We start from the raw sequence: 16,196 nt of genomic DNA, 5'->3' as shown, positions 1-16,196 counted from the left end.
GTGAGACACCACGTCAGTCATGGGTCGAATGTGAGACGCCCACGTCAGTCATGGGTCGAATGTGAGACACCCACGTCAGTCATGGGTCGAATGTGAGACACCCACGTCAGTCATGGGTCGAATGTGAGACACCCACGTCAGTCATGGGTCGAATGTGAGACACCCACGTCAGTCATGGGTCGAATGTGAGACACCACGTCAGTCATGGGTCGAATGTGAGACACCCACGTCAGTCATGGGTCGAATGTGAGACACCCACGTCAGTCATGGGTCGAATGTGAGACACCACGTCAGTCATGGGTCGAATGTGAGACACCCACGTCAGTCATGGGTCGAATGTGAGACACCACGTCAGTCATGGGTCGAATGTGAGACACCACGTCAGTCATGGGTCGAATGTGAGACACCACGTCAGTCATGGGTCGAATGTGAGACACCACGTCAGTCATGGGTCGAATGTGAGACACCACGTCAGTCATGGGTCGAATGTGAGACACCCACGTCAGTCATGGGTCGAATGTGAGACACCCACGTCAGTCATGGGTCGAATGTGAGACACCCACGTCAGTCATGGGTCGAATGTGAGACACCCACGTCAGTCATGGGTCGAATGTGAGACACCACGTCAGTCATGGGTCGAATGTGAGACACCACGTCAGTCATGGGTCGAATGTGAGACACCCACGTCAGTCATGGGTCGAATGTGAGACACCCACGTCAGTCATGGGTCGAATGTGAGACACCCACGTCAGTCATGGGTCGAATGTGAGACACCCACGTCAGTCATGGGTCGAATGTGAGACACCCACGTCAGTCATGGGTCGAATGTGAGACACCCACGTCAGTCATGGGTCGAATGTGAGACACCCACGTCAGTCATGGGTCGAATGTGAGACACCACGTCAGTCATGGGTCGAATGTGAGACACCCACGTCAGTCATGGGTCGAATGTGAGACACCACGTCAGTCATGGGTCGAATGTGAGACACCCACGTCAGTCATGGGTCGAATGTGAGACACCACGTCAGTCATGGGTCGAATGTGAGACACCACGTCAGTCATGGGTCGAATGTGAGACGCCCACGTCAGTCATGGGTCGAATGTGAGACACCACGTCAGTCATGGGTCGAATGTGAGACACCCACGTCAGTCATGGGTCGAATGTGAGACACCACGTCAGTCATGGGTCGAATGTGAGACACCCACGTCAGTCATGGGTCGAATGTGAGACACCACGTCAGTCATGGGTCGAATGTGAGACACCCACGTCAGTCATGGGTCGAATGTGAGACACCCACGTCAGTCATGGGTCGAATGTGAGACACCACGTCAGTCATGGGTCGAATGTGAGACACCCACGTCAGTCATGGGTCGAATGTGAGACACCACGTCAGTCATGGGTCGAATGTGAGACACCACGTCAGTCATGGGTCGAATGTGAGACACCCACGTCAGTCATGGGTCGAATGTGAGACACCCACGTCAGTCATGGGTCGAATGTGAGACACCACGTCAGTCATGGGTCGAATGTGAGACACCCACGTCAGTCATGGGTCGAATGTGAGACACCCACGTCAGTCATGGGTCGAATGTGAGACACCACGTCAGTCATGGGTCGAATGTGAGACACCCACGTCAGTCATGGGTCGAATGTGAGACACCCACGTCAGTCATGGGTCGAATGTGAGACACCCACGTCAGTCATGGGTCGAATGTGAGACACCCACGTCAGTCATGGGTCGAATGTGAGACACCACGTCAGTCATGGGTCGAATGTGAGACACCACGTCAGTCATGGGTCGAATGTGAGACACCACGTCAGTCATGGGTCGAATGTGAGACACCACGTCAGTCATGGGTCGAATGTGAGACACCCACGTCAGTCATGGGTCGAATGTGAGACACCCACGTCAGTCATGGGTCGAATGTGAGACACCCACGTCAGTCATGGGTCGAATGTGAGACACCCACGTCAGTCATGGGTCGAATGTGAGACACCACGTCAGTCATGGGTCGAATGTGAGACACCCACGTCAGTCATGGGTCGAATGTGAGACACCACGTCAGTCATGGGTCGAATGTGAGACACCCACGTCAGTCATGGGTCGAATGTGAGACACCCACGTCAGTCATGGGTCGAATGTGAGACACCCACGTCAGTCATGGGTCGAATGTGAGACGCCCACGTCAGTCATGGGTCGAATGTGAGACACCCACGTCAGTCATGGGTCGAATGTGAGACACCCACGTCAGTCATGGGTCGAATGTGAGACACCCACGTCAGTCATGGGTCGAATGTGAGACACCCACGTCAGTCATGGGTCGAATGTGAGACACCACGTCAGTCATGGGTCGAATGTGAGACACCCACGTCAGTCATGGGTCGAATGTGAGACACCCACGTCAGTCATGGGTCGAATGTGAGACACCCACGTCAGTCATGGGTCGAATGTGAGACACCCACGTCAGTCATGGGTCGAATGTGAGACACCACGTCAGTCATGGGTCGAATGTGAGACACCCACGTCAGTCATGGGTCGAATGTGAGACACCCACGTCAGTCATGGGTCGAATGTGAGACACCACGTCAGTCATGGGTCGAATGTGAGACACCCACGTCAGTCATGGGTCGAATGTGAGACACCACGTCAGTCATGGGTCGAATGTGAGACACCCACGTCAGTCATGGGTCGAATGTGAGACACCCACGTCAGTCCAAAAGCAGATAAAAGTCAGACAAGCACAGAGACGGAGCCAGGGAAACCGCAATTAAAACCCGTCAAACAGAGAAAACCAGAACGACACAGATAAAACCAGACAAGCCCCTAGATCAAGCCAGATAAGTAAACAGATAAACCCAGAAAAACGCACGAATGTAAGTCGATTAAGACACAGATGCAACCAGTAGGACACACATAAAGCTGACCGCATGGATAAAGCCAGACAAGTGTGCAGACAAAGCTAAACAAGCACAGATAAAGCCAGAGAAGGATGCAGATAAAGCCAGTCAAGGGTTCAGATAAAGTTAAAACAAGCACAGATAAAGCCAGTCAGGGACCCAGATAGAAGCAGACAAATGGTGACCCCAAGCAGAAATATGGCAGGATCTCCACTTCCAGCGGTGTATGTTGTGGGGGAGGGGGGGGGGGGGGGGGAGTCAATGGACGCTTTGTGTTGTTCGTTTGTTTTTGATCGACCGATTGGGCCCTCAGCCCCACCAGGGCTGAGATTGATGCTCTGGGAGGGTGGGGAGGAAAGGTACTGGGAGATCAGGGGGATAGGGTAGCGGATGGGGTGGGAGAGAGCAGGAGGAGGAGGAAGAGAGGAGAGAAGGCTGGAGGAAGAGGGGGATAGGGAGAGGATGAGTGGCATAGACAGATGGGGGGAAAAGAAGAGGCGTCAGTGAGAGTAGGGGAGAGTGGTTGACCATGGGGGAAGTAGAAGATTAACGAATATAGGGGAGAGTTAAGTCTAACAGAATGAGTGAGTGTGGGGAGAGTGAATGAGACTAAAGACAGTGACTGAAAATGGAGAGAGTAATAGAGAGGAGAGTAAACGAGGGTAGAGGAGAGTGTGGGAGAGTGATTTAAGAAGCTAGGAAGATGCGGTATTAGAGAGGGAGGAGCAGTGCCCGTACAGACGCCACAAGCGGGGCAAAGTGGCGAGGAATCTCGATCATATGATATGTGATGCATGATTAGAAAAGGTCCGGCAGCAAGGTGTGGCGAGACCTGGCAGATAGGAGGAGGTGTGGTGAGGCCTGGATGACAGGAGGAGGTGTGGTGAGGCCTGGATGACAGGAGGAGGACCGGCCACTCCACACGGACCCAGAGACATGGTTCATCCAAGGTCCTCCTCTCCTGCCTTGGTCAGCTTTCGTCACTGTCGTACCGTCCGTCTGATTCTCCCATCAGCTTAACACAACTTCGATCATGAGACACATATGCAGGAATTTACATGTGCCAACTTATAGTGAATGCATACCGATACTTATGAATACAAAACCACTCAGCGAATATATTCCTATGAGTCCACGGGGAAAACGAAACACGGTAAGTTCCCAAGTGCACTTTCGTGTAATAATCATATCATCAGGGGAGACAAGAATGAAATATAAGTCAGTTGATATACAACGAAGAATCGTAGCTAGGACGCCATATATATGTGTGTTTGTGGGTGTGTGTGTGTGTAAGCAGGCAGAAAATTTTATCTCGTACAATGTTTCTTGAAGACTATTGCATATTCAACATTAACCAGCTGTCCCTCTTTTTTTCTTTCTTTCTCACCAAATGTTTTCCTTCATCAGATAAAGTGTGAATTGAATGACCTTGTTCTTGAAATATTTGAGACGTTTCGGGCACATAAAAATTACCCATCTTCAGTCAGATTGCTTAGAAATGATGCAGCGCGATAGATGAATAGCAAAGACAGGAATGGTTCACATCATCAAGTGCCATAAAGGAGAGGGGTAACGTAGGTGATGTCTTGATCTGGGGCTCGTTCACGTTCACTTGAGGTTCGTGCGTGGTAGTGTGGTCGGTCGGAGACAAACACGGTGGGTCACCTCGTTTTGGAAGACTGCCCCAGGTCTCTGCACCTGGGGAAATCGCCTGGAGGAAGAGAGTGCGGTAATCAAAGGTGTGGTTGAGGATAATGGTGGGGAACCTGTCTTGTCCTTCATGCTCTTTCCGGATCCATAATTGTCATTTACAACTCCCTCTCCTGTATAAGGATGTCTCGCGCACATATTCTTCCAAGCAAACACCTGATCCACACATCCTCTACCGCTCTTGAAACTAGACTCTTCCTCTATACTATAGCCTGATGCTTTGCGCATGTCACCCACCACCCGATCTTATCATCACTCTCCCCTACATCTTACCAAGTACACTCAATCAACGTAACCTGTGATTCGAGTAATCACCTTTTTGTCTCCCTAGCGTTTGTACATTAGCACTACACAGGCATTCTGCCAGTCCTCAGGCTCATCACCATGATCCATCCATACATTGAAAATCCTAATTAACCAGTCAGTAACACAATCATCCCCATCATAAGACATTCAGCTGCAGTCCCATCCACTCCAGCCGCTTTGCCACGTTTTCTCTTACGTAAGGCATTCACCCCTCTGAACCAAACCGTTTTCTGTGACTCTCTTACTCCACATAACTCTACGTGCAAAAGACACCATATCTGCCAGCCTGTCATGGAACTATCCCTGCATGTGGTTACACTGCGAGAGAGAAGTCACCTTTAGCGACGCTATATCGCAGTTAGAGGACGAAAACGTTTTGCTCTAAAAGAGCCCTTCATTTCCCTGCTGTTGATTGAAGCGCAGTCTAAAAACTGCAGGGGCTCCGTGAAAAGGGTCCTTGGGTTGTATAATCAATCAGTTATACAGACGAATCCCTGTGCACACACACACGCACCGCGCACACACGCACCGCGCACACACACACACACCGCGCACACACACACACACCGCGCACACACGCACCGCGCACACACACGCACCGCGCACACACACACACACACACGCACCGCGCACACACACCACACACACACACGCACCGCGCACACACACGCACCGCACACACACACACGCACCGCGCACACACACACACGCACCGCGCACACACACGCACCGCACACACACACACGCACCGCGCACACACACGCACCGCACACACACACGCACCGCACACACACACACGCACCGCACACACACACACGCACCGCGCACACACACGCACCGCACACACACACACGCACCGCGCACACACACGCACCGCACACACACACGCACCACGCACACACACGCACCGCACACACACACGCACCACGCACACACACGCACCACGCACACACACACACGCACCGCGCACACACACACGCACCGCACACACACACACGCACCGCGCACACACACACGCACCGCGCACACACACGCACCGCACACACACACACGCACCGCGCACACACACGCACCGCACACACACACGCACCACGCACACACACGCACCACGCACACACACACACGCACCGCGCACACACACGCACCGCACACACACACACGCACCGCGCACACACACACGCACCGCACACACACACACGCACCGCACACACACACACGCACCGCACACACACACGCACCGCACACACACACGCACCGCACACACACACACACACACACACACACACACCGCACACACACACGCGCACGCGCGGTTTATATATATATATATATATATATATATATATATATATATATATATATATATATATATATATATATAAGATGCTGCGTACGTTGGAATCCTACCCAGTGTGAGGTGGTAAACTTTACAGTCCTTTGTTGTGTGAGGGTTAAGATTACCGACCATGAGTCAGCACGGCCCGGCCGCAGTCGGACCCGCATGGGTTCGAATTCTAGGCACAGCAATCGGCCCACATCCTACCCTGGTGTTCACCTTTCCCTCGAGGCTGGTCTATACATGAGTACTTGGCTTAGGCTGCTGTGTACACACACACACACACACACACACACACACACACACACACACCACCACCACCATTTTTAATAACCTATTTGTACTGTGCAGTTCGGGAGTGCCTATATTTTGTGTGTGTCTGTGCGCGTGTACACACAGGAGTAAACATTGGATGCATATAGAAGGTGAAGAAGGGGCAACACGAGTGTAAAACTCCCTTCTACTAACACACAAACAGGAATCAGTAATTACACAACACACACACACACACACACACACACACACACACACACACAGGCGCGTGTTGAAACAGTCCTCCACGTCCCAAAAATAAACAGACTGTAGTGCTATTATAAAGCATCTATAGTGCCTTACGCGTTGTGCAACGCCCGCCACGCACCTGAACCATGCCGGCCCACGCACCCACGCACTCACTCACTCGCTCCTTAATTGGCCCTGGAGACTCTGATCGTAATTAGTGAAATTCAGTTAAAGAATAAGGGAAGTGACTCCCCCTCCTGTAGACTGTGGGTTCGCCTAGAGTTGGTCAGAGAGGCGGCAGGACCTGTGTGTGTGTGTGTGTGTGTGTGTGTGTGTGTGTGTGTGTGTGGGCGAAGACCTTGACTGCTGGGCTGTCGTCAGGACCTGCAACTCCGGCTCTGGTGTGGACCCGGCGTCAGCTCAGGTGGCCCGCAGCCCGAGCAAGGAGACCTCAGTGCGTCTCTCACGCCTCATTAAGGGAGTATTAGCTGGTCTAATGCGTGTCAGGCGACCCACGCTCCTAAGACCATGTGCATTCAGGCCATGCACTCAAGAGATCAAGAACTCAAGAGACCGTGAACTCAGGAGACCATGCACTCAAATGCCCATGCAGTAGGACCATATGCTCAAGAGACCATTCATTCAAGAAACTATACACTCAAGAGACCATGCACTCAAGAAACTATACACTCAAGAGACCATGCACTCAAGAAACTATACACTCAAGAGACCATGCACTGAAGAGACCGTGCACTTTAGACAACATGCACTCAAGAGCCCATACATAAGGACCGTGTACTCAAGAGACCATGTTCTCAAAAGACTATGTACTCAGGAGTTGCTGCACTCTCAGAACACTCCAGTGATGATCTCTGGCTCTGCACTCTCAGGCCAAGTAATGGCAGACAGGGTCCTGGCTGGGACGGAGTTCCACTCTTGCATTGGTTTCGAAGTCTAGTTATTTACAACACCATAAACCACACACACACACACACACACACTCGCACGCACGCACACACAGTCTTTCATGAAAACTTTGGAATGCTTAATGACGGATTATAGAATGAGGTATTCATAATACACAAATACGAATACCTAAGATGGTAGACATGAATATATACACTGAATGAAAACAGGAACACACACACACACACACACACACACACACACACACTAAACGTCACAGAGGCGCTTTGATAGTGAAATAGATAGACAGACAGATGCATAAAGAAATGGATGAACAGATCAGATAGACAAAGTGAAATGAAAATATATATATATATGTAGAGAGAGAGAGAGAGAGAGAGTCACCACTGGCACCTCTGGGTCGGCCACAATATGAGAACAATCGAGTGAGCCATGATTAACGCTGTCCACACACCACCATGCAAGTCCCTCGGCCCGCGCCACTAAGTTCTGGCAACCCGGTCTGACTCTAGCTAGCCACCGTAAGCCAGTGTACACCACGAATGTCATTATGACTGTGGTCGTAACGGTATGATCAGATGAGGAAGAATGGGGTTGATCAAGCCGGATGCATATCTACTGGGCAGGTAGTGAGGGTGTGGGCTCAGAGGTCAAAGGTCAGTGGCTCTGGGAGGGTATATTGCACAGGGCTCGCTGATAGAGGGCTGGGGAGATGAGGAGGAGGAGGGGAGGGAGAAGAGGAGAGGGAGGGTGGGGTGTCCAGGGTGGAAGGGTGAGGGGATGGGGTGGTGAGTGGGAGAGGGGTGCAAGAGACGAGAAGAAACCCGATATTTCGCCTCACCATTTTGGCTTAGGGTGTTTTATTTTCTATCTAGAGAGTTTATTCTTCTGCACGCAATGTGGGGCCGGGGTTTGGGGGAGGGGGGAGTGCTGGAATGTGGGGCCGGGGTTGAGGGGATGGGAGTGCTGGAATGTGGGGCCGGGGTTGAGGGGATGGGAGTGCTGGAATGTGGGGCCGGGGTTGAGGGGATGGGAGTGCTGGAATGTGGGGCCGGGGTTGAGGGGATGGGAGTGCTGGAATGCCTCATGATGGGGATGAGGGAAGCGGTAAAGATACCGTCCTCAGGATCTCTGTAGAGTGAATTAAGCCAAGACTTTTCTTATTTATCTTTTTTTTTTACCACAGTTCCTCTGTTCATTAGACCTAATACACCACAACTTCCTCCGTTTTCTCTCTTCTGTGTCCATACGACTGGGATATCATTCCTCCGTTTTCTCCTCTCTGTGTCTATACGAATGTGATATTATCGAGTCCATACATTTGCCTTTGGGGATGATCATGTACATCAGCTGTGTCTCTCGTGAGTGACCGTTCACCACCTCATTGTTCTGCTTGCCGGCAGAGGGCAGTCACGGCGGCGACAAGGGCAAGGCTGGCGACGGACCCAAGCCCAAGACCAAGAGAAAACCCCGCGTTCTCTTCTCCCAGGTGAGTCCCCTCAACCCTCTTCTGTACGAACCCCATACGATGTGTATGTATTGCTCTAATATGTATATTTGTGTGTGTGTGTGTGTGTGTGTGTGTAAAGGCGCTCCTGTCTGTCTCTCCGTCCGTCTATCCTCTGTAGACACAGCGGCGAAGCTCCTGGACCAATGACAACTGACCCCTATACGAGGTTCCCAATGATTCGTCCATTTTCTCTCGGCAGGATAGAAACTGTTGGCCGCTGGGATCAACGACTTGCGGGAAAATATTACTATTTCGTTGTTGAGCGGTGAGGTTATGCCGGTAAGATGGGAGGTAGGGAGGTGGGAAATAGCGGGGAGGGTGTTTGGAACCACTGAACAAGGCTGTCAGCAGTTCAGGGTGTGTTGACCAGGGAGCGAGGGAGGGAGGGAGGGGTGGGAGTGAAAGAGGGTGTGGTGGCCAGAGACGGAGGACGTGGTGGTGGGGAGGGAGGCTGTGGTAGCCAGGGAGAGAGAGAGAGAGAGAGAGAGAGAGAGAGAGAGAGAGAGAGAGAGAGAGAGAGAGAGAGAGCTGATTGTGGTAAGGGAATGTGTTGTAACCAAGGCTGAAGTACGTGGTTGTGGTAAAGGAGGGTATGGTAGCCCTCCACAGGAACAGAAACAGGCAGACGAGGGCCCGGAGGGCGCAAATCTGCTGGTATATACATATAATAACTTCAGGAACAAATGAACACAGGCCCCACTTGCACACAACTCTCCATCTTTCATGTCCCTACTCTCCTTTTCCCCTCGCTCCCTTTACTACTGACATGTACAGTGTCCCAAAAATGTATCTGCTCCCCTGGGCCTGAAGTTTCTAATAACTTACAACCGGCCAACCGAGATGAGAATCTAACCGCTGCCAACTTGATGCAGTTTACAACTGCATCAAGTTGGCAGCAAAGTCAAGTGATAATCTCAATCGGCCAGTTGTAAATCAATAGAAACTTCAGGCCCCCGGAGGGCTGAATCTTTTTTTGGGGAGACTGTACACCGCCTCAGTCAGTGGGTCTGTGTTCATCCAATCCATATGACCGAACGTTTTACAGCACACTCAGGTGAGCTCTCTTTATCTAACTCCACTTGCCACCACACTACCTCTCTGTTACTGTCATTACTTACATGATCGACCCGCCTGACACTATATACCGTCCTCAGGCATTACATTTCCAAAACATCCATTGTCTTTCTTTCTCCTGCATTCACGACATACGACTCACGTCCATGCAACACTGTTGGGACTAATATACTGCAATTTCAGACATCCATCTTTGCCTCAACAGACGTTGTCCTCTTCTGTCGCGCGCTCCTTATTGCACCCAGGATCTTAGCTCCCTCTCCCTTACTGTGACTCAATTCAGCAACCATTGTTCCATCCGCCGTCACGTCCAGCCCCAGGCTCATAAAGCACTCCATATCCCCCAAATCCTCAAACTATCCTACCTCACCCCACCACTACACTTCATTATCTGACTTTTGTTCACATCTGTTCTCAACTCGCCTCTTTCACGCACTCGCCCAAACTCTGTCACCAGCTTGTAGAGTTTCTCTCTGGAGTCTGCCACTAGATCCTTGTTATCTCCAGAAACAAATGATTCACCTCCGAGACATCCCAACTCCCAGCATACAGTAGACATGCCGCTTTTAGTCACCTCCTTCACAATACTAACCATAAGCATATTACACGACCATGGTGACATCGCATGTCCTCGAATGGATCCACTTTCACTGGAAACCACTTACTTTCCTCCCTTCCCATTCGCACGTATGCCTTACTCTCCTGATAAAAACTATTCACTGCATTTAGTAACCTTCCATTTAACCCATGTATTCGTGACACATTCCACAAGGCCTCTCTGTTAACCCTATAATACTCTTATTCCTGATCCACAAATGCAACGTGGAATTTACTTTTTTTCCCTACGAATATTTATGAGACAAACTCTCGGTCCACAAGCCATTTACCGCCTCCTGAAGCCACACTGCTCATCCAGAGTCTGATACTCTAAACATGACACCACCCTCTTAATCACCACTTTCCCATACACCTGTGCTGCTTTAACTCGAGCCTTAACTTCCACCCCCCTCCCACCCCCCTTGCTTTTATGTAAAGGCACTCCACCCATCCTCGGGCACCTTACCTTGGACGTACAAACACTGAATAGCTTGAATAACTAGTCAACATCACCGTCTTTCTTGAGAAGATCAAGTGCGGTCCCATCCATTCTTGCTGCTTTGCCACACTTCATCTTACGTAAGCCCTTCATTACCCCCTCTCTTTTCACCATACCATTCGCAGAAGTCCCTCGTTCCGCATTTCACCTTTTCCAAAATACACCACATCTGCCACTTTCACCTCTTCTCTGCTTGTTGCCACTTACCCATCTACTACCCCCACTATCCTTCCCATTTGTTCTCTTGTTCTCTACACACTGTTCACCTCCCCCAAGACTTTTTTGTTTCATTCTCTTTGAAGTTCCTTAATGATATTTCCCACACCCCCCATCTCTCTGCTGCTCTCTCTTTCAACTCTGAAGTCTTTCCCTTGACCTCGTGCTCCATCCCTGCAGATACAGTCCATAAACCTCTTTTCTCTTTCAATAGCAATTTAATTTTCTCATTCCACCATCCACTACCCTTTTTCATATGTCTACATCCCAACTTCCGCATGCCACAAACTTCATCCTCACGTATAAACTTCCCTGAATAACTTTCACTCCTCGACCACATCTCGTATTTACATCACTCTGGCCCTGTGCCACTCTTCACTCAGTCTCTTTCGGTAATTCTGCACACACGCCTCTTTTCTTACTCGCTACCAGAGGTAGTGATCTCACGCACACACATATGATTTCCTTTTTTTTTTTGAAGACCGCTTTAAACTTTCACTCTCGCCTCCACCAAGATAGGATCAGACGTCCCACCTGCAGGGTCTCTCCATATTCATATCGAGCATCCTCCCCCCATTTTGCACACCTTTCAGTCAGCACATAATCCAGTAATCACGGTTAACCCCCAACACCACTTACCCATGTATAGTTATTTACGCTTCTTTTTAAACCTAGGATTTCCAGTTACCATTCATCTTAGTACGCAACACAAGTTCTTTCTCACTTTCATTTACAGTAAGGACGCCACGCTCCTTAATGATATCCTCATTTGGAATAAACTTAATAGGAAAATGATAACTGCAGACAACCTACAGAAGTTTTAAAAGGCAGTAAATGCTCAAGACATATAAGGCCTCAAGTATAAGACTCTTAACCTGTACAATATAAATAAGTGATTACAATATAATTAATCATAATTTCACGACTGAATTGGACGCCATATATCACCTAACGCTACGTACTCTGTAAGATTTGGCATTTGGACATTTTCCTCGGGGACATCTCATGGGAACTTAACCCCATCAGCTGTGATATATGACTTCCTTGCGAGAGCTTAGTGATATGAGGGCTACATGGCCCACTCAGAACCTGGGGGTCTAAAGTCGTTCACCTGGTGTCAGGCAGATAAAGTGTCGCCCATCGTGATGTCCCAAGCTCTGGTTCTCCGTCAGCCAGGAGCTTCGAAATAACCAGATAAATCCTTTTACGTTTAGGAAACACGTAGTTAATAGTTGCTCTGTTATCATATGTGTCATTAGGACCTGCATCGCTTCCTAGACGATATGGGACTATGAACATACGTGGGTTCATCTTGAAGGGCGATACTAAAAATATTCCCGTGAGAGGTCCACAGTTTGAGCACCTTACAAGATGATGAACACTCGAAGGGTAATGGAGTAGGGTTGGTGAGGGGTAAAGAGCAACGTGCATAAAGATAACCCGCAGTGAACCCTGTGGCAGTTTATCATGTTCGCTTAGACTTGCCTTTCACTTCCTCGTGTGTAGTCTTTAACTTCCTCCACTGAAAGTCTGACCTCCGGATTTAAGGCATTAGCTTTTTCCTTAAAGGTCCAACTGACCTCTTCATTGAAGGCTCTAGCCTCCTCTTATGAGATCCGGCCATCCTCCCTTAAACCATGACCGTCTCAACTGAAGCTTCAGCTTCCTTGTCTGAAGCTTTAATTTCCCTACTGCGGATTTGTCTTATTGACACGAAGCTATAACTTACGTGAAGTTCGTCCTCGCCTGAAGCGTCGCGCTCCTCTCCTTCACTTCTGCCAGAAATGTGGAATTTCTCTCCTTATGATCAAACACCTTCACTTAAAAATCCGACATCCTCTCCTGAAGTCCTGGCTTTCCTCAGTCAACCCCGGAGTCTCGACGTTCTCGCCCGTCTTTCTAAGCTTCTCATGATCTCTGACGTCCCTCCCTTCAGGCCTGCAGTGGAGGGATGACCTTGCTGGACCAGTAGTGCAAGTGTGAACGTAGGTATTATCATCACCAGGATCATTCTCCCACCTCACTTGGTAATTACTCCTGAGAAGAATGTTCCCTGACCAGACGCGACGGTGACCAGGAACAGCACACAGATAAAGACGCTGGAAATGTCTGATGCAAATTTAGTGTTATACCTCGCTTTATCAAAGTGTATATGACCTGAAGTGAATAAGAGGTTGAAGAATTAGTAAAATGGGTGATGTTCCTCGACTGTGCAAGCCCACCCAACCGCAAGCTTTATGTGTAACTGATTAATGTTTTGAAATATCCAAGAACCTTCTTCATAGGTACCCCAGGCCCTCTTTTCCGAAGGCTTCTGCAAGGACAGGGTGGACTCCTTTGGAGGAAGCAGTTCTTTGACGAGACTGTTCTGTTTCATCAACTGACGATGATAGATCCTCGCCAAAGACGACTTCTCACTCTCGGTATAACCACAAGTACTCTCACCCTTTATATATATATATATATATATATATATATATATATATATATATATATATATATATATATATATATATGTATATATATATATATATATATATATATATATGTATATATATATATATATATATATATATATATATATATATATATATATATATATATATATATATATATTTTCTGGAGCCTTCCCACTCTTGATAGCTAATTCTGTCCTATTGGGATCTTCCAATCATAACCATATCTTCATAACTTCATGTTGGGGACGTCCACCAACATTCCCCTTACAAGAAAACGTCACCTTGGGCGAGGTCATTGGTCTTCCTCACGCAACTTTCATCCAGACTTTCCTTGTGGCCAGTTCAGCCATGTTGATCGGGAAGCCTCCAGTTGTGCTGACTGTATACCGGAGGTTATTTTAGCTGCGATGTGGTCCCTACACCCACTAATTCCGTTTAGCTTTCTTCCCTTTGTTAACTGTTAGTTCACTGCTGCTCTGAGCCTTGTTGCATCACAGACCACCCCAGACCTTGAAACTCTTCCCCTCACTTGGTTCTTTTCTCTCCCACTTACAGGTAGGCAGTGCGACCAGGCCGCATGGCATACCTCATCATTTCTTAAAGAAGTGTGTCCTTGAATTAACTCTGATCATTGATCCTCACCTTCGCTTGTACAGAGCCCGCAAACCTTCACTTTTCCTTGTAAGCATGACTTCGTCCCGCCTGAGAGGGAGGGTGGTAGGCTAGGGTAAGCCATGGAGGGAGGATGGTGAAGTGGGGCATGGCCTGGGAGGGTGGGTGATGAGTCGGGGCAGGGCAGTGCCTGGGAAGAAGGGAGGTAGGGTGGGGCAGGGCCTGGGACTGAGGGAGGTGGGGTAGTGCAGGGCTTGGGAGGGAGGATGGTGGTGTGGGGCAGGGCCCTGCGGGGAGTGTGGTGGAGTGGGGTGGGGCCAGGCCTGGGGTTTAGGGCAGGTTGGTGAGGAATGGCTGTGTGTTGTGACGGCCGTGATAGTTCTTATCTCCCTCCCGTACACACAGGATGTTTCTCCCTTCCTCCCTCCGTCCTTCGTCTCCCTCCCTCCCCCTCTTATCCTCCCTTTCTCCTTCGCTCTTCTCCCTCCGCCCCCTTTCTCCTTTTTTCCTTCTCTTCCTTCTTCTGTCCTACAGATCCCTCCCCTGCATCTTAGCCCCTCGTCTCAACTTGTTTCATCCTTTCGCATTCTCATTACCCACCCTGCACACACGCACACACACACACACACACACACACACACACACACACACACACACACACACACACACACACACACACACACACTCACCGGCCTTCGTAGTGCAGGGGTTAGTGTTACTGACCATGAGTCCGCATGCCCAGCCCGAGTTCGGACCGGCACGGGTTCGATTCCTGGACGTGCCAGTCGGCCCACACCCATCCTAAGTGTTCACCCTTCCCTTGGAGCTTGTTGATAATTGGGTATCTGCTTTAGGCTGGTAAGTGTGTGTGTGTGTGTGTGTGTGTGTGTGTGTGTGAATATATAAAGGTACGGTACATACGTACATACAAGGTTAAGCGACGGAGGAACGCGAGTGTAGAACTCTTTCCCCGTAACACACGAAGATGTGTCAGTTCAAGCAGTAATCACACACACTCGCACCATAGATGCATTCTATCCCCTAACACACCCAACTCACTGACATACCCAGCCCACCTACACATACACTCACATACCCTGCCTACCCACACATACACTCACATACCCTGCCCCCCCCCCCCCCCACACTCTCACATACCCTGCCCACCCACACTCACACGCACCCCACCCTTCCTTCATCACAGGGAGCCCCACACCCACTCAGGAGGTACATCCTCGCCCGTCGCACCCAGGACCCTCCTCCCGTGGGAACTCTGGCTACCTAGGGCCCTCCTCTCTTGGGAAAATTGGACATCCAGGGCTCTCCTAGCCTGGGTAGGCTAGCCACCCAGGGCACTCCTGCCCTGGGAAAGCTAACCACCTTGAACACCCTCCTAGAAGCATTAGGAAAGCTAACTGTTCAGGGCGCCCCCTCCTACCCTGGGAAAGCTGGCAACGGTACACAGTTCTTGATAATGTTGACATGGTGATAAATGTTTACATATTGAGATAAATCCTGACGTGCATACACAAGCATGTACAGATGGGGGC

At 49.8% G+C, this 16,196-nt stretch overlaps 1 protein-coding gene across 1 annotated transcript in view; it reads left to right on the top strand.

Annotated features, from left to right (window-relative positions):
* LOC139761949 (uncharacterized) overlaps window positions 1-16,196 on the top strand; it is a 67,485-nt gene that overhangs the window by 32,785 nt on the left and 18,504 nt on the right. Inside the window, exon 3 of the mRNA XM_071686660.1 lies at window positions 9,083-9,168. Coding sequence (XP_071542761.1) covers window positions 9,083-9,168 — 86 coding nt within the window. The remainder of the gene's footprint in view (window positions 1-9,082; window positions 9,169-16,196) is intronic.

Source organism: Panulirus ornatus, chromosome 3 (genome assembly GCF_036320965.1).
Source record: "Panulirus ornatus isolate Po-2019 chromosome 3, ASM3632096v1, whole genome shotgun sequence".
NCBI classification, from domain to species: Eukaryota; Metazoa; Arthropoda; class Malacostraca; order Decapoda; family Palinuridae; genus Panulirus; species Panulirus ornatus.
Note: the sequence above shows the minus strand (reverse complement) of the source record. Positions and strands in the feature narration are given on the sequence as shown.